General features: G+C 36.6%; 1 protein-coding gene across 1 annotated transcript in view; it reads left to right on the plus strand.

Moving 5' to 3' along the window:
- The first annotated feature begins 4845 nt into the window (after nucleotides 1-4845).
- The window catches only part of THSD7B (thrombospondin type 1 domain containing 7B), a 618064-nt gene continuing 603444 nt past the window's right edge, over nucleotides 4846-19465 (plus strand). Inside the window, exons 1-2 of the mRNA XM_037030021.1 lie at nucleotides 4846-4990; nucleotides 13495-14302. Coding sequence (XP_036885916.1) covers nucleotides 4846-4990; nucleotides 13495-14302 — 953 coding nt within the window. The remainder of the gene's footprint in view (nucleotides 4991-13494; nucleotides 14303-19465) is intronic.

Here is a 19465-nt window from a genome sequence, read left to right on the forward strand (position 1 = left end):
TATTTTAAGTAAGGGGAACATGTCATATAGAAGGAAGTCTCCTTGAGGGTACTGAGGGTGGAATAGGGTGGGGAATGCAGATAAGCAGTACTTTCTGTTATAGAGGTGATATATGTTAGAGGTGGGTATTGAGCTGTACTAATGAAATAGTAACACTAAATGGTTAAGAGAATCAACAGGCTGTGTTCCACAGAAACACACATACTTGTACACATATATGAGGTCTGTCCAGATGGTATCCAGCCATGTAATATGAAAAATAGACATTTATTAGAGAAAATATAAGAAACATCATACATAAGATAATGATGCCTCAGTCCCCTTCAAAGCAGGTACCCTGGGATCTCACACAGTTCTCCCAATTACCATCAGCTGCCCTGTCATATTTTCCTGAATCTCATAGACAGTCTGAAATCTCTTCCTTTTCAAAGGGTAATTTTAGTTTTGGGAAAAGCCAGAAGTCACAGGGCACCAAATCTGGGGTTTAAGGGTATTGAGTCACCTAGGTGATGGAATGTTTCACCAAAAAACCCTGCACAAAATGTGATGGATGCTCAGGTGCATTGTTGTGATGAAGCTGCCAATCACCAGTTTCTCATAGCTGCATCTTTCTGAATCATCCAAATAGTTTCTGTGGAGTAATGTTCAAGCATCATGCAAAATTTGATGCAGACTTGTTGCTCTACTCACTCAGTCATTTGAATGCAACACTCAACAACATCTACCATCCCCACTAACTAGTAAAGTGAAGTCAACATTATTCCTGCATGCACACTCCAGTCCACTCTCTTTGGCTGTGAATTTACACTGATGTCACACAAACCCTTCTCATTATATTAGCAGTGGCTGGGCATTTTCTGGACAGACTTCATATAATATGTAGTATGTTATCCTATTGTATATTTACATAACTAAATATTTATATAATAAAAGTATATAATGGATAAAAATAGAATTGGCTTAAATATATGTAATACTAGTATATATAGTATATATTTCATATAATAATAATATAAGGTTAATATACTTCTATAAATATATATGAATCAGTTCTGTTCATTGTGTGTTATTGCAGGATTTCAAAATCAGGCACTATCCTGATGTGGCATCCAGAGTTAACAGAGCAGTGTTCTAAACTTGAAATGATGGTTTCATAACTATAGCCCACTAATGTATGTCCAGCAAACTACACCCTGTCATATCCTGAAGTAAAAACCAAGCACAGCAGAAGTTACGTGTGAAATACAGAAAAATTTCAGGTTAGAGGACATGGGCCCTTTTTCGTTGTGCTTTAAATTGGTGACATGTCTAATGATTGCTCTGAATTGGTTCATGCCTTTCCAACATTAAGTCTTGTCACTATTCCATGGACTTCAATCTCCTGTCTTAGATGTTCAAACGTGCTCAGCTAACACCTAACAGACACGTGGATCTCTGGTGTGGGTTTTGTATACATCCTGTTCTTTGTGAACTGGTGGCAAAGCTGAGACACTTTCTGATGTCTTCATTGCTTTGTGTGCTGTGTTTATATCCAGAAAGGAATATAAGTATAGGCTTTGGATTAGAACTTGCATATTACACTCAACTTATGATGTGGACCCTAAAATTAAAATAATAAAAATGTTTCATTTTATGTTATCTATAAAAATTAAGATAAAAAATGTGACTAACTATTTCATCTAATAAGAGTCAAGCATCACACATATAAAATGTTTCTGTTTTTGTTTTTCTTCTAATAAAGAGTGGCAGAAGGAAAGAAGTTTGTAGACTTTTGCACACTAGGGATACATTCTTGGGGATTCAAAATGTGTATTAAAAGTCTTGGGAAATTGTGCAAAAAAAAAGAACTTTAAATTTTAACTCTGCATTGTTCTCAGATTTAACTGATAGCACAGCTCCTCCCTGCCTACTCATCTCAGAGGAAGCTGTTATTCCACTGGACACATGTGGAAAATTCCCAAATGATGCTGTGTTGTCTTCAGTTCCAGTTGGATAGTGATGATTTTATGAAAGGCAGAGAGACAGCATGGTACTTCCTTGCCCCCAGGAACTGTTAAAATTTAGTATATTTTTCTAATCATCCATACTAGTACTAAGTCTATTAAGTGGTAAGTGCTAACTTATAATAATTATTTTCATTATGTAAATGTAAACTTCTCCCATAGCCCAAATGACATTTACTCAATTTCTTTCCACTGTAAGTTGTATTCTTACAAAGCACTCTGTGAAACTGCAATTACTCAGGGTGGTGGGAGGGGGTGGAGGGCGCATGGTGAGGCTAAAAAAGCTGACACGGGCTGCAGGCCACTGGCATGTGTTCACACAGGTAGAAAAGGGTGATGAGAGTAGATTATCTTCACATGCTATTGAGCATAGAGCATGACTGTCCTGTGGGGCTGTCAGCCCTGGGGCTGATGAGGGATGTATTTATTATTACTTCTCTGATTCCTTTTAATTGTCGTAGATAGTAGTGAATAGTATTATTGTGAGTACCCATCTCAACTAAAAACATTTGGTGTATTAGAAATACAAATTTTTATTCATATTTATCTTAGTTTCATTATTTATTGAGCCCCCCTTTTTTACCATTAGAGCCCCTCATTTCTTTTTCTGAAAGGCCGTCCTTGAGTTATTGGTTCAGCCTGGTCACCACGTAGACAGCCCTTACTCCTGATAGGCTGGCTGGTGAGTCTCTAGAACTTCTGGGCATTCTTGGTCCTTCTTCAAGCTGCTTTCCCACAGTGCTGAGCCATTGGATGTGTTGGAGGGCTCAGTGGCCTTGGCCCCCTCTGCTTGGTCAGCCCAGGCTGCTGTTTGGCTGCTGTTTTCTTTCTGACAAAGGAAGATGCAGGCTCTCCCTCTCCCTCACCATCGCCCCCTTCCTTCTCCTCTCTCCCCTTCCTCCTCTCCCCTATCTATTCTCATGAGTTGTGTTCTAGGCAGGAGAGGTGCCAGAGAGGAAGTTTTTGTTTTGAGCTGGAATGTCTATGCCTGGGGAAGAGGACCCTATCTCAGAAACACCCAACAGAACCATCTTAATATATTATTATACTTCTGGCAATACAGAAATCAGAGTCTTGTTGGGCTGCATTCATTTTAAAAAATGTCTTCCCATCACTTTCCTCAGATAAATCTCTGTGATTCTGTAAATAAGACATATTTCTTAAACATGTTTCTCCTATTCTCCCAACCCTACACATAGGTGGATATTGGGTTTCTGACTCAAACTCCACCCTTCAGAAAACAATGCCCCTCAAGGCCCTGCTAGGTTGTGAGCATTACGACATTTTCTGCAGAATCCTCGGGGTTCTAGAGGAGCCTGCATTCTGGCAGATTTCTCGCTGTTGCTCACCTCCCTCCACTTTAGATGCTTCCTCCTGAGGTGAAGGGTGGCCCCAGTTAACAGCCTTAACACACATCTTTCAGGCCCTTCCATTTGTAGCTGTTTTCCTGGGTGTCTAAAAATGTAATCATGTCAACAAACTAAAGAATCCACATTCACACTATTTTTATACATTCTGCCCATTTTCCTGAAAATATTGAAGAAACTTAAGGCTCCTGGAAGTTCTTAAAATTGCAAGGCTGCTTTGAGGACTGTGTGACACAGTCATTATAAAATATTGAGCATAGTGTCTGCCCCAGTGCTGTTGATGATATTGTAATGAACCTGGGACTGTTATGATAATTCCATCTCCCATCACTTTTTAAGTTTTTGACTAGGAGGCTGGGGTGATAGGATCTGATATTTAACAGTTATTTATTTGAATCCTTCCTTTTTATTAGAAAAAATGATAGCATCTGATTGAGTTAAATTGCTTTACCAATTAAGGCATCCAGATTAGAGCTCTAAGGTCAAAGGTATTTCTATAGATGTGAGTATTTCAGTACATCAACATGCTGACCCAAAGAACACTGGACACTCCGCACCTGAATGCATGGAATTTATGGAGCCTGGTAAGAAGGGGCAAAAGTTGCAACAAAGAATAGTGACATTACAGATGGATTTGGGAAAACCAGTATTTAAGAATTCTATTGGGCATTGTGTTTGAGGTTTCTTTTTTTAAGCATAAGCTAGGAATCACAGAGGAGAGTTTTGTTTTTGTTTTGTTTTGTTTTCTTTTGTTTTGAATCTTTCTTTGGGGCAAAACTATCAACCTATTGGTGTGATGAGCTTCCAGGGGTGACATCACTCCTACATGTATTCAGACATGAGTCTGCTTCCTACAATGCCGTGTGTTTCAGCTTCAGTAATGTGTGGTACTGTGGCACCAGAAGTAGACTGGTCAACAGGACTCATGTGTTCCTGCCATCATACAGTTTAGAATCAGGTAGGAGGGACAAATACTAAACCATGGGTTATACAATTAGCTTTGTAATTGCAGGTGTGATGAATGCTTCATAAAAGAGTAAGGTACTATCAAAGCTTTGGGAAGAGTTCCCTCAGCAAGTGACTTACGATTTGAAGAGTGAGTAGGAATTGGGCTCTAGGGGGTGAGGCATGGGATTTGGCAGGTTAAGTGACAGTACATGTTGCTGCCCAGGTATGAGAGGTAGCTTGGAGCACTGGAGGAACCAAAAGATGACTAATGTCACTGGAGAGCAGTGAGTGAATGTGGGTGGCCCAGGAGATCAGAAGCTAGTTGGGTAGAATAGGACCAGATAAGATAGTCACTGGTATGTCATGTTAACAGTTTTGTTACCCTTTATTCTGAGAGGAATGGGAAGCTGCAGATGAGCTTTAGGTATGGAAATCACAAATAGACATCACTCTGCACCCAAAGTAACATGTGCAAATTTGCATTATTCAAAGATATATGTCTACAATATAGAGGAAGAATTGATGGCATGGATGGAGTGGGGTGGGGCAGGAGACTCTGGAAGCCCAGACAAGAGGCTACTGCTCTCATTCTTAAGAGAAAAGGTGGTGGTTTGGACAAGGGTGGCGACAGTGGGGATGAAGCAGCATGGGCAGTTGGATTGTGTCTGGGAGGTAAAGCTGATGGGGGCAATTGGATTTGATGTTTGTAAATAGAGTCTTCAGGATGCTCACTAGAGTATATAGAATGAATAGGCATTTCTAGTTGATCTACACAGAAAAAATATTGTGATTCAGCCATGGTGCTGCTATTTCTCAAATATTTTTTCAAATACAATAACTTGGGAAATATTTTTCAGAACATAAGAGTAGTATCTCAAATAGTTTTAAAATGACTGTTTCAACACAGGAATGATTATTTCTTTGAAAAAGAAATTAGATGGACTAAATGTTCTGTGCACCAAAATACAGCTTATGTTTTATTCTCTCTCACTGCCCATCATGAATGTCCAGTACTAGAGAGGTGTGTTGAGAAGCAAATATACTCCATGTAGCCACTAGACAATTAAAGTTAAGGAAAACTATTATTTCAAGTATGTCCTAGAGTAATTTTGAGCTAGGAAAAATTAATTTTTGAGTTGGGTTAGTAGCCAACAAAATGGATGCCACCCAGCCCTTTTGCTTTATGTGTTTGTAAAGCCTGGGGCATATTCCAACATTGCTGCCTTTGCAGTGAACCTCTGATCAACAATACACAAGGCCTCCATTATCAAGTCCCATGCGTACTGGTTATTCACTGTGGAATTAGCACTTTATTATCTTTGGGGCTCGGGGATATGGTTTAAGAAGCACCTCCCAAGCACCTGTTATGGTATGCTTTCTGTATAGGATAAAGAAACAGATTTCTGGGCCTCCTGAAGTGTGTTCACTGCCTAACCAGCCAATAAGCTAAGGGAGAAAGTCCTTCGGAAGAACATGGTGAGGGACTCGGCTTTACTCTGTTTCTGACTTAATCTTCCTTGCCTTTTCCACTTAACTGATACAAAACGGCTGAGTAAATGGTTTTCATCCATTTCTCCAGGGAATTGGGAGGGCTTAACTGAAGTGTTTATTGTAAGTAAAGTCAATGTTGAGTGGAGCACCATTTATGGGATGAGAACACACCATAAATATCAGTTGACAGGTATCAGAGCCACAGGAATTCCAGGGCCACCATTAGAGCCAGGCAGTTGAGCTGGGACAGGAGCTTTAGGTGGGAGAGGAGGGGCTGGGCTCTGGGTCCTCACACCAGCTGCACTCAGAACAGAACTGCTTCCAAATATATTTTACCTATGGGCTTTGCGAGGCATCGTTTGCTTAAGAGATGTTGCTGTTAAAAACAGTTAAACAGCAGTCATTGTGGAAAAGGTTTGAAGTCAATGAATTGTGGAGACTTGCAGTCTCAGGGCTTCTGAGCTGTTTACCCTGACCAGGTTCTTTGACTTCATGCTTTGAACAGTTTCATGCAGCAAAGCAGAGCAGTATCAATTACATATGTATGGTCTTGGGAAGACAGTAGGTATTCAGAAAACTGGCAGCTGTTACTAATATTGCTCTAGTTTTTCTAGGGACACGTAATTTCTAATTAGTGCCTGAGGCTTCTTGTGTGTGCTAAACCCCTGAAACTTGCTAGATGTTCCTGAGCAGGAGGTCAGTCATGTCCTCAAGTGAGCGAAGGCAGGAGGGACCCCATTTCATGGCATCAATTGTGAAGGATCCCTGAGAGCAGCCACCAGCCTCAGGTGCTAACCCAGGAGACTGAAAAATCTCAGTATTAGCAGGCAGTTTATTGCTTGTGTTTTTTGTGTTTTTATGTAATTTCCACTTTTTTGTTTTTTTCTCCCTGCATACCTCAGATTACAACCATTTAAAGTCCTTATTCTTCCCTTCTCTCAGAGCTGTTACAATCACTGGATTAGGTGTCTGAGATGGAATTGTCAGTCCCATTTTTGCTCAAAATGACTATGTGACCTTGGGCAAGTAATTGAATTTGTTTGGGCTTTATTTCCTTCTCCAAACACTGTGGGCTATAACATTCCCTTTTCATTACCACATTCTAGGCAGTTAGCAGGTTATAGGGTTTAGTGATCTAAAAAGATCCACTTCGTGTCAGAATGCAGTGGAGTGCAGGGTTCAGCACAAATAATGTCGCTTTTTCATTACAAAATCTTTTATTGCAAAATCATAAGCATGTAATTCTGTAACATAACAATATCACACTCAAGCACACCATATGACATTTTAGGTTAAAGGTTCAAATTAAAACTATAAATTATTATACTCTACCCACCACCCTCAAGCAGGGGTTACTGCTGCTGGACCCTGTGTAGGAGATGAGAGTCTCTTTTAGGCTTCAGAAATTTTAGCAAGTGGAACTGAAATTGAAGATATTGCTAAACAATTTTTAAAGGGTAGTTTTCCGTCTGCAGTGTTTGCATTAACTGATGAGTCATTCAGATATATATATTTCCAGTCTTCTTTGCTGTCAAACTACCTTTAATGGATGTTCTAGCCACTGGCAACTAACAATTTGTAGTCATAAGTGATGAGTAACAGAGGCACTTTGCTTTTCAGTCAGAGGCATCTGTCCACAAAGATGATATGGACTTAGAACATGCCATTGTTAAGTGTCAAACAAAAACACAATCACACGGATAGAGCCTGGGATGTTAGCAGCAAAGCTTGTGTTTACTTTGGAGTTTAAATATTTAGTCCAAATGCTCAGTGGTGTTCTCACATGGAATCACAGACTGTCTTCGAATGTAAATGAAAAGGAAGTTATATTTGAAAGTTTTAACTACAGCAACAGTTAAGTTTTTCTGAAGGTAATTATTGGAATATTTTAATACACATATCCTTCAGAGCACAAATGCATGTTTTGGAAATGGTTTTACTATTAGTAAAGGATATTTTTTGTTTCTGTAAAAAGTGCAATGGAATTTTCTAATGAAATGCATGAAGGCTTAAATTCCTTCTCATTTAGTGATGTTTTTTATGCTGTTGCATTTCCTATGTTGTAGTTCTATTGATATCTGATGTACAACTCACTAATGGCCGTTACTAATGAACAGGTTTTCTCTGTGAGTTTAGAGAGTATGGAGTGGCTTTGTGCATCATCTGCTAAGGAAGGTGATTACTTAGCACGATAGATTTAGAAACGTAGTCTTGGAAACTATAATTTGTTCCGGCTTCTGTGGGCAGTGTCCTCTCCCAACCCTGGTTTTACTGCGTCAGAGCTAATGGGCTCTAGAAAGTCAAAGGATTGACACAGTTAGCCCTGTGTTTATGGTAAATATAGGGGGGCCTGCAGGAGGGACCTAATGTCCTCTTCATGAGCAAATTGGCATGACATGTAGTGCACTGATTTTGAAAGGTATTTAATGTTTCATTCATGTTTTTTAAAAATTATTTATTGATTTATTTTTAGAGATATGGGAAGGGAGGGAGACAAAGAGAGAGAGAAACATCAGTGTGTGAAAGATGCATCAACTTGTTGCCTCTCACACACTCCCAACCAGGGACCTGTCCCACAACCCAGGCATGTGCCCTAGACTGGGACCAGTGACCCTTTTGTTCCCAGGCTGGTGCTCAATCCACTGAGCCACACTAGACAGGGCTTGTCTCATTCATTTATATATTGCCAGAGTCTAATATACTAGTTTTCAAGTAGCAGGTAATTAATCATTGTTGTTTTAATGAATGAATACTCAGATGACACTTTTTTCATTTTATGGGTTGATATATTTTAAAAAGTGTGATTTCTAAAGAATGCCATTTGTTAGATAATTGTGCACTATGTAAATGGAGATATTACTTTAATTATTTCATGGTTGATATGAAAGCTTTTTGAAAAGTTACTACATAAAGTTCAAGGTATTTCTTGGAGCTGAGTCATACTACAGGTGAGCGAATGTTGTTTGATCTTGCATTTTGTAACTCTGAGTTTTATGAATGCTTTGATGTAGTGATGACCTACAAATAATTTGTTTAAGATACTAAAGCTCTGCATTGGCATATATGTCACTTCTCAACACCTTTGTTCAAGTTAAAAACAAAGTAATGTGAGGATAATAAAAGCTGTGATTAAAAATGAATAGTAAGCCCTGGCTGGTGTAGCTCAGTGGATTGAGCGCTGGCCTGCGAACCACACGATCACGGTTCGATTCCCAGTCAGGGCACATGCCTGGGTTGCAGGCCAGTTCCCAGCAGGGGACACACCAGAGACAACCATACATTGATATTTCTCTCCTCTCCTTCCCATCCTCTCTAAAGATAAATACATAAAATCTTTAAAAAAATGAATAATAAAACAAATATCTCTTCCCGTTCCTTAGATGGTATTCAATCAAGGTTGCTGCCTCCTACTGTGCAAAAGCTTTAGTGTCTCTCTCCTCTGGAATTCTTGTTTCCTCCCCGAGACCTAATAGTGAATACCATACCTACCATTCAGGCATTCAGCGGGCTATCTTAAAGGTGATGATTTAGATAGGGTGATACCTACATCTAAACGAATCCAGCTAAGGATAACTGAATTAAGAGAATAAAATTCACCAGCATTTTTCTGCTTCTAGAGGAATATTACATTAGAGCATTCAGATCATTGCACCTTCTGCAAAATCAGGGGCAGGAAAAAAATCACAGTCTTAAATGCGAATGTGACCCGAGAATTCATCAGTGCTACCCTTCCAGTCCAAATAATTTATATCTACACAAGAATTTTAACGTGTTAGTTGAAACTGACATGACTTCAAGTACAGAGCATTTTCTTCCAGGGTAACTGTGTTTATCTCACAGAAAGAGCAGTAAGTTGCAGGGGCATATTGTCTTTATATAATGTTGGCCCAGTTAAACAAGTACAGAATTGCTGCTCCTAATATACCATTAAAACATTTTTTGTAAATATAACACAATATGAGTTGTAGTTCAGAGCCAGATTATGTTTGCAGTTCAACTTTTAATTCTTTAATTGTTCTAAATTTTTGTTTATTTGTAGTACTTGAGACTTGTTTTCTTTTTTTTTCCAATTTTTTATTTAATTATTTTTCAAGTACAGTTTTCTATTGAGACTTGTTTTCAATTAAAAAATATAAAATGATGTTTAAAAACAGAAGTTTGTTACATTTATCTTTAAATTATTTAATTTAATTTTGAGTATAATATATTTTATGTATACAATAAATTTAAAGGTGATATTATTTTTCTTCATGCAACTGATCACAGTGTTAATGTGTTCTTTTATTTCTGGACTTGGACAAAGGACGTAAGATGCCTTCAACTGCAGGTCACATTTCACTTTAATATGTATGTTTTTTTTAAATGGCAAAATCCCTCAGGGCTGTATGATTTTCACTATTGTGTGTGTTTAAAGTTCATTGCCAAATGTAACTGAATAAATCATGCAACATGTTTTCTCTCTATTCCTGAAAAACAAAAATTGCTGTAGGTCAATTGCTGAGAGGTCTTGTCTCCATCTCGTATGTCTTACTTGCAATTTGTTTTTCATTTATTTTAAGCAAAAGCAATTCATTTTACATTTGTTTGTCATTTAGATGTTTTTTGTCTCCTTTAACATAAGGAGAAACTATTATTCCTTGACTGTGCCTTTTTAAATATACTGACTAATGTTTATAAATATGCGTGTATCTTATCTTGCAAGAGTTACTATCCTATATTTTCAGGGGCAAGAGGGGGAAATCATTGCTCACATACCGTCATGATTATTTGTTCTACTCATATTCAAAAGAATGTTAACTAACAGAAGAGAACATAGCTAAGCTACAAACAAATCTGCCTTGTGAATTCAGCATCACACATACCAATGCACACCCTGGAAGGGACTCTTCCAATGCAAGACAAGAGCTCACACCAGGAGTCCCACAGGCCAGGAGTCCCATTCTAGTTGGCCGAGTAGTACTGTACCCTTGCAAGTGCTTTGTAACTTTTCTGAGGTTCATTTTCCCCTTTGATAAAATATGTTCACTTAGCCTTACCTCGTGGGACTGCTGTAAGGAACAGAAAGGAAGGTACTTGGCAAATCACTCAAGTGGTGTAATATAAACCAGCTCTCTTAAACTCAAAAACAAAAAACAACCTTGGTTTGCCTCGATTTGTAGTGTGGTATAAATCCTCTCACCATGACCCGTTTCCAACCATGAATGATTTAAAAGCCACCTCAATAAATGGCAGTAATTATTTTTTAAAAGTTACTTTTTGTATTCCATTGATCTAGGAAACATTGTCCTGTTTGGTAAAATCCTGTATAGGTGAAGGGTATGAAAGCCAAGGAAAGAATAGTAATTTATAATGCTTAAAATATTAACGATTTTAAATAACAAAAAAGCTACCATAACTACTTTAAAAGTAGGTGCTGAAATTACAAGAAAACAATATTTAATAATAAGAAATGTGTTCATTAAATGATCTAAAAGTAATAATAGAGATCACTTTGTAAAGTGTTCTATGTGAATTAAATTTAATGTTAACTTTTTTCAAGATTAGTTAGAAATGATTCAACTTTTCTGGTTTTAGATTCTTTAATCTGCACAAAATATTGTAATGAGAAAATTGTGTGTTTGTTATCTAAATAAACAGAGATAAACTGACAGCCATCATTTTAAAGCCCAACGCTTTACCAAAAAGGTTCCTTTAGTTTTATCCAATAACTGTTTCATATCATTCAAAGATGATTTTTATTATAAAAGTTTGCTGCAATCATATGGTTCTTTTTTGGTCGAAATATTCCTTTACTGAGTAACTGATGATTTTCTTTTTGCAATAATAAAATTTGTCTCTGTGGTCTGACATGAGGGGTAAGGGATGGTGTACTTGCGTTGAAACTGCTCTAGCACATCTGTGCATATTAATCCTGAAAATACTTTTCATGTAACAACGAACATCTCAATATACAAAGTGGAAAACTGGGTGATCTAGCAGGATATCCTGAGACTTGAGAGCAGTCGATTCAATCAGTTTGTGCTGAGGGCACCACTTCCCGGGTGCATTTCTGGGCCACAAACAATGCTGGACGGTATGCCTGGGAAAGCATCTGACAAACCCAGGGGCATTCAGTGAGTAAAGGTTTCCAATGAAACTCCTCTGTCTATTTTAGCAAGAGGAGTCTCTAATACAGAGGTACTAAAGGTAGACAGTGTTTTCTAGGTTAATCTCTCCCACAAGGTAACAAATCACTAGAACTATAACTATGCATGGTAGTACCTACAATACCAAGTTCACATGCCCAGAACAGGGCTGTGAGGAAGAACGAGGATAACTAGTGCATTAGAACCCCCAAAGCATTGTTCTGTTAGAGTGGGAGATACCCACTGTGGCATGTGGCCCCACTGCCAACACCCATTTCTTTGGGGCTGCTTATGTCTCTTTCTAAATGCCTGTGACTGTGTACACACGTACTGTTCCTAGAAATGTGATAGATGTGCTTGAAAATATATTCCATGAAGTAACTAAGTGGCATTTTGGGTGTTTGATCAGATTTGGGGAAAGACAGACTCTATTGTCCTCCTTTCATTTGTGTAAGTGTAATTAAAGAGAAATGAAAACATTTCTCAGGCTATGAATTTTTTTATGATTATCATAATGTTAGTACAGGGGCAAAAGTTACATGGTTGAGCTGATGAACACTTTTTCAGGTTCATATTGCATAATTAAGTAAAGTGAAAGGGATAAATCTATTTTTTTCTGTTGACACAAGAGGGGATTACTTGGAGTCCTTATCAAAACATATGTGGTCAACCTTCTGGACAAGCTAGCTGGTACGTCTATAGAATAGATCCAAGAAAATGTGAGAAACATTGATTTACAGGTCTTACATTTGTCAATTTCTTGGACATTTTCCCATAAAAACTCATTAATTTAAATATTTGGCATATTACAAGGTAATATTGGAAGCTTTTCCAGGAGTCAGTACCTATCAGAAATCCAAATGGGTATATTAGAAGATTGTAGGAGCAGGGTTTCCATAAGTAATTCTTCTTTTATTACCTTATTTTTATCCTCCAATTAAATTTATCTTTTTTATGCAATTTACTCTGCAAACAAAAACCAAAATTAGGACAACTATTTAGAAAATGAAAATATATTTAGAATACTTCGGCCGGTCATGTTTTAATAATACATTTCTCTTCTGAGCTCTTCAGGGTATGGGCAGAAACACTGAAAACCTGATAAATCCTACTTTATTAAAACCTGGATTTAGGGCTTTCTTTGAGATGAAACACTGCCTAACTAGAAAGTATTAATTTTGAGTTAGATATATAGGCTCTGGGACATAATAATTACAGTGATTCCCATCATTCAGTGTGTATTATCTATTTGGCACCACATTAGATCATTGATCCCAGAACAGTTGTATACGTCAGTGATTTTTATTATCTTTTCCCTATGTACTTAAGGAAACTAAGGCTGAGAGTTTGAAGTAATTCATCCAAGTATACAGTGCTGGTAAGAGACTACATAAAGGCTAACTGATGGAGAGTCCATATTCTTAACCACTAAATTATATTGTCCACCAAAATTCATAATTCAACATTTCCTGTGTTGGGAAGGATGCAGATTGCCCTGTGTTTGTGTGGATGGTGGCTCAGGATCTCTGAGTAATTGACACCTTGTGTTTCTGCCTGTAGGTCCCTGGGGAAGGTGTACAGGAGACTGTGGGCCTGGAGGAGTCCAGGCTCGCACTCTGTGGTGCTTTCACTTTGAAGGTTGGACAAGTCACCTCTCGAACTGTGATGAGAACAGTAAGCCTCCAAAGGAAAGAAGCTGCTTCCGAGTCTGCGACTGGCACAGCGACCTCTTCCACTGGGAGGCATCTGACTGGCACCACTGTGTGCTTGTTCCCTCGGCCCTAGGCCAAGCCAAGCCTCGCACTGCAGAGTGTGTGACAGCTCAGCATGGACTGCAGCACCGGACCGTGCGCTGTGTTCAGAAGTTGAACAGAACCTTGGTTGTAAACGAAATATGTGAACACTTTGCCCCTCAACCCCCCACAGAACAAGCTTGTCTCGTTCCTTGCCCCCGGGACTGTGTTGTATCTGAGTTCTCACAATGGTCCAAATGTAGCAACAGATGTGGGAAGCAGCTGCAGCACAGAACTCGTGTGGCCATCGCTCCGCCTCTTTATGGAGGTTCTCAGTGTCCCAATTTGACTGAGTCAAGAATCTGTGATACTCCCATCTCCTGTCCTCTTGGGGAAGAGGAATATACTTTTAGCCTTAAAGTTGGACCGTGGAGTAAATGTAGACTGCCTCATCTTAAGGACATTAACCTTAGTGGAAGAATTGTTGTGGATTTTAGCGCTGATTCGAAGGAGCCAGCCTTTAGACATCAAAGTTACAAGCCGCATCACCACGCCAAGTCCTGGGACATAGAGATTGGTTACCAAACTCGCCAGGTTTGGTGTACCAGAAGTGATGGGAAAAATGCTATGTTAAGGTAGGAGGCCTTCAGTGCTTCTACCTTTGACTCACCTAAATATTGTACAGTATAATTTTATCAAGTTTCTTTCTGACTTTCTACAAAAGAAAAATTATAATTAGGTTTAGAGTTTGAAATTTGAGAAATTTTGTTTGAGGAGTCCTCTATATCAATTATAAAAATTTTAGAGTATAAACCACACAATGCTCTGAATTCCTGCATAATTGATTGTGCAACCAAATTGCATGTCATATAGTTCCACATTTTATCAAATATCAACAAGTTAAAACAAAAATCTTTTGTTACTATAGTAACAAAGATATAATATTCAAGTTCACTCTCAATGTGTGATACAAATTATTTAAATTACCACTTTTCATAATATTTATGTTTTTTAAACGTATTTTGTCTTGTTTAGTTTTGTTTTAATGATTAAGAAGTTTTTTAGTATTTGAGATGTAGGTTTTTTTATAGTAGTGATATTGAATAATATCAATACTTAATCCAAGACTACTTTCTTTGGCATTTATTTGACAAAACATTAACCTGAACAGCAAGAATTAGAATTACAACCTATAGGAGGAATAAAAAACTTTTCAAAGCAATAGTTTAGGTTTCAAAATTATTTGTAATTGTTTTATTTTAAATTGTAGTATAATGAATGCATCATGACATAAGCCCAGAGAACTATGTTGAAAGTAATGTTTGTTTAATTTTCCCCCTAGAAAGTTTTAAATGGAAGCGCTGGTATACTGCCAAGTTTCTTCCAAATTAAGATTCGGTTCAATAGTATTTAAATACAAAACAGTGAAACACTCATATTTAGAATTAATTATTACCATCAGTTACTCTTTTCCCAGGGTCCACAGCTGCCTGGGAGGGCCTCAGACGGCTACCCCCGCAGCTCAAGAATGAAGTAGTGTGATGGTTTTTTTCTTCAATTGACTTCACAAGTGAGGATATTTTATCTTTGAAGCTTCATTCTGATTTATGCCATATATAGTTTGCAAGTCCATTGAAGAGTGATTTTCTGCTTTTTTATTGCCTGCTTATGAAGCCTGCAAGGTTAAGCAGATGATTTGGGTGATTATTGTTTGAATATGGATGTGGAATTCTGTAAAAACATTGTTTTCTTTATATTCCGCATTAGATTATCACATAGAATGTTTTCATTTTTACTTTGCTTGTTTATATTATGTTCTTTTACAAGTATTAATAGACCATTTTTAGAGCAGTTTTATATTTATAGAAAAAGTGAGTAGAAAATATACTTCCATCCCATCCATGCTATACATTTTCATGCACATACCTTGCACTGGTGTAGTATATGTTACAATGGAAGAACAGTACTTGAGAGTTCACTGTTGTGTTATACATTCTATGGGTTTGTACAGATGTATAATGATATGTATCCATCATTGCTGTATCATGCAGAATTGTTTCACTGCCCTAAAAATCTCTTCCGCTCCATCTATTAATCTTTCTCTTCTTCTTCCTGCAGCCCTGTTAACCAATGATCGTTTATTGTCTCCATAGTTTTCCCTTTTCCAGAATGTCATAGAATTGGATCGATGCAGTATCTGGCATTTTCTGTTTAGCTTCCTTCACTTACCAATACACATGTGAGGTTCCTCCATGTCTGTTCAGGGCTTGATAGCTCAGTTCTTCTTCTTCTTTTTTAATAACAGGTTTTATTTTATTTTTTAAAAGATTTTATTTATTTGTCTTTGGAGAGGAAGGGAAGGAGAGAAGGAGAGAAATATCAATGTATGGTTGCTTCTCGTGAGTCCCCTGCTGGGAACTGGCCTGCAACCCAGTCATGTGCCCTGACTGGGAATCGAACCGGGATCATGTGGTTCACAGGCCCGAGCTCAGTCCACTGAGCTACACCAGCCAGGGCTAGCTCAGTTCTTCTTATTACTGAGTATTCCATTGTCTGGACATACCACAGTTTATTTATCCATTCATCTATTCCAGGGCATCTTGATTGCTTCCAAGTTTTGGTAATTATATATAATGCTGCTATAAACATTCATGTGCAAATTTTTATGTGAACACATGCTTTCAGTGCATTTGGGTAAATACCAATCGGCACAATTCATGGATAGTATTATAGTAAGAATATGTGTAGTTCGTAGCAAATTGCCAAAATATCTTTCAATGTGGCTGCATAATTTTTCATCCCCAACAGCAATGAATGAGAATTTCAACTGCTTCACATCTGATCAGATTTAGTGTTCTTAATGATTTGGGTTTTAGCCATTTTAATAGATATGTAATGGTATCCTGTTGTTTTAGTTTGCACCTCCTTAATATATGGTGTTTACTATCTTTTTATATGCTTATTTGGGATCTGAAAAGATGCCAGATCTTTTGGTTTTATCTATTTATTGAGATGTAGAATTTTTTTGTTATTGTTGAGTTTTAAGAGGTTTTTGTTTTGTTTTGTTTTTTTGTATAGTTTGAATACCAGCCCTTATAAGGTATGGGTTTTGAAAATATCTTCCAATTTGTGACCTATCTTTTTATTCTTTTAACAATGTCTTGTTAAAAGAATACATTTTTTACAAATATGTTTTTTAGTTTAATGAAGTCCAGTTTATCAATACTTCAGATGGATCATTCTTTGGTGTTAAATCTAAAAAAAATCACCCCAAACATCAGTTATATTTTTTCTTATTTTATTTGCTAAAAGTTTTATATTTTATACTTAGGTTTATGATCTACTTTGAGTGAATTTTTCTGAAAGGTATAAGTTCTTGATTCCCCATTTTTTAAATCACCATTAGTTAAAAAGACAATCCTTTCTGTACTAAATTTCCTTACTCCTTTGTGAAAGATAAGTTGACTTTATTTGTATGGATGTATTTCAGGACTACCTTTATTGCATTGATTCATTTATATATTCCTTGCCAATTACGCACTGTGTTAAATACTAAAGCTGTACTAGAAATCTTGAAGTTGGGTAGTGTCAGTCCTCTAAATTTTTTTTAGCGTTGTGTTGACTGTTCTGGGTCTTAAGTCTTTTCATATAAACTGTAGAATCATTTTGTTCATATCCACAAAATAATGTTCTTGTATTGTATAGATCAATTTGGGAAGAACTAACATCTTGATAATAATCTTCCTATTTATGTACATGAACTAGCTCTTTTAATTTATTTGAAGTTTCTTTGATTTTTTCATCAGAGTTTTGTACTTTTTAAATATAGATCTTGTCCATATTTTGTTAGATAGATACTTAAATGTTTCATGTACTTTTGGTGCTAATATAAATGTATTGTGTTTTTAATTTTAAGTTCTGTTTTTAATTTTAAATTCTGTTATCTTTCATAAAGTAAACCAATTGCTTTTATGAAAGATAAGATAAAGGTTAACTTTTGTATATTAATCCTGTATCCTGCAATCTTGTTATAATTACTTATTAGTTTTATGAATTTTTTTCAAGATTGTGGTTATTATTGCTGATTCTTTGGTATTACCTGTGTAGACAACTGTATCATATACAAACCATTTCATTTCTTCCTTTTCAATCTCTATGCCTTGTATTTCATTTTCTTATCTTATTGCATTATCTAGGCCTTCCATGATGATATAAAATAGGAGTGCCTATTCCTAATCTTAACAGGAAAGCATCTGTTTTCACACCATTAAATATGATGTTAACTGTGGATTTTTATAGATATTCTTTATCTAGTTGTAGATAAAGCTTTGCATACCTGGAATAGATCACTCTTGCTGATAAAATCACATCAATGTGTGGTTGCCTCTTGCACGCCTGTTACAGGGGATCTGGCCTGCAATCCAGGTGTGTGCCCTGACTGGGAATTGCTCTGGTGATCCTTTAGTTCATGCTCAATTTAGCCTATGCTCAATTCACTGAGCTACACCAGCCAGGGCATATTATATAATTTTTACTTATTGATTTTAGTGACTGGGGCAAGAGAGAAAGAAAGACTGATTTGTTGATTCACTTATTTATGCATTAATTGGTTAATTCTTGTATGTGTCCTGAATGTGGATCAGACCTATAACCTTGTCATATTGGGATGATGCTCTAACCAACTGAGTTAGCCTTCCAGGGTAAGATGTATTTTTTAACATATATTGTTGGATATTATTTGGTAATATTTTGTTGATAACTTTTGTATACATGTTCATGAGACATATCATTCTTAATTTTCCTTTCTTGTAATGTCTTTGCTCAGTTTTGGTATTAGAGTAATTCTGGCTTCATGGAATGAACTGGGAAGTATGTCCTCTGCTTTTATTTCCTGAAATAGGTTGTAGAGAATTTTTTTTTCTCGAATGTTTGGTGGAATTTAACAGGGATGTTTTGACATGTTATTAATTATTAATTTAATTTATTTAATAAATATAGATCTATACAGATCATAGATCTCTCCTTTTGTGAGTTTTAGCAGAGTGTGTCATTAAAAGAATTGATTCATTCACCTAAGTTATCAAATTTGTGGGCATAGACTTGTTTATATTATTCCTTTATTATCCTTCTAGTGTCTGATGGATCATTAATGATGACTCCTCTTTCATTACTGATGTTAATACTTTGTATCTTCTCTCTCTTTTTTTACTTAGTTAACCTATTCATCAATTTTATTTAACTTTTCAAAGAACCAGATTTTGATTTCATTTATTTTTTAAATTTATTTGTTTTCAATTGTATACATTTCAGCTCTAATTTTTGTTATTTAAATCTGCTTACTTTGAATTTAATTTGCTGTTCTTTTTCTATTTTCCTAAAGGAAGTTTAGGTTGATTTTAGATGTATATTCCTTTTTAATATGAAAATTGAATGCCACACATTTTCCTCTTAGCACCGCTATTATTTTATCCCACAAATTTTAATTTTGGTTTAGTTCAAAATATTGTTTAATTTTTTGTATGTTTTTTCTGGTCTATGTATTATTTAAAAGTGTGTTGTTTAAACTTCAAGTATTTTGAGTGTTCTCCAGCCATCTTTGTGTTATTTATTTGTAGTGTAATTCCACTGTGCCCTGAGAGCATACTTTGTTTGATTCCAGTTCTTTTAGATTTGTTAAGGAATGATTTATAGCCCAAAACTATGGTCTGCCTTGGTGGATGTTCTGTGCAAGCTTGAGAAAATGTGCATTCTTCTTTGTTGGGTGAAGTATTCTATAAATGTCAATTACATCCAGTTGA

This window comes from Sturnira hondurensis, unplaced genomic scaffold (assembly GCF_014824575.4).
Source record: "Sturnira hondurensis isolate 20B ecotype Veracruz unplaced genomic scaffold, ASM1482457v3 Scaffold0000256, whole genome shotgun sequence".
Classification (NCBI taxonomy): Eukaryota; Metazoa; Chordata; class Mammalia; order Chiroptera; family Phyllostomidae; genus Sturnira; species Sturnira hondurensis.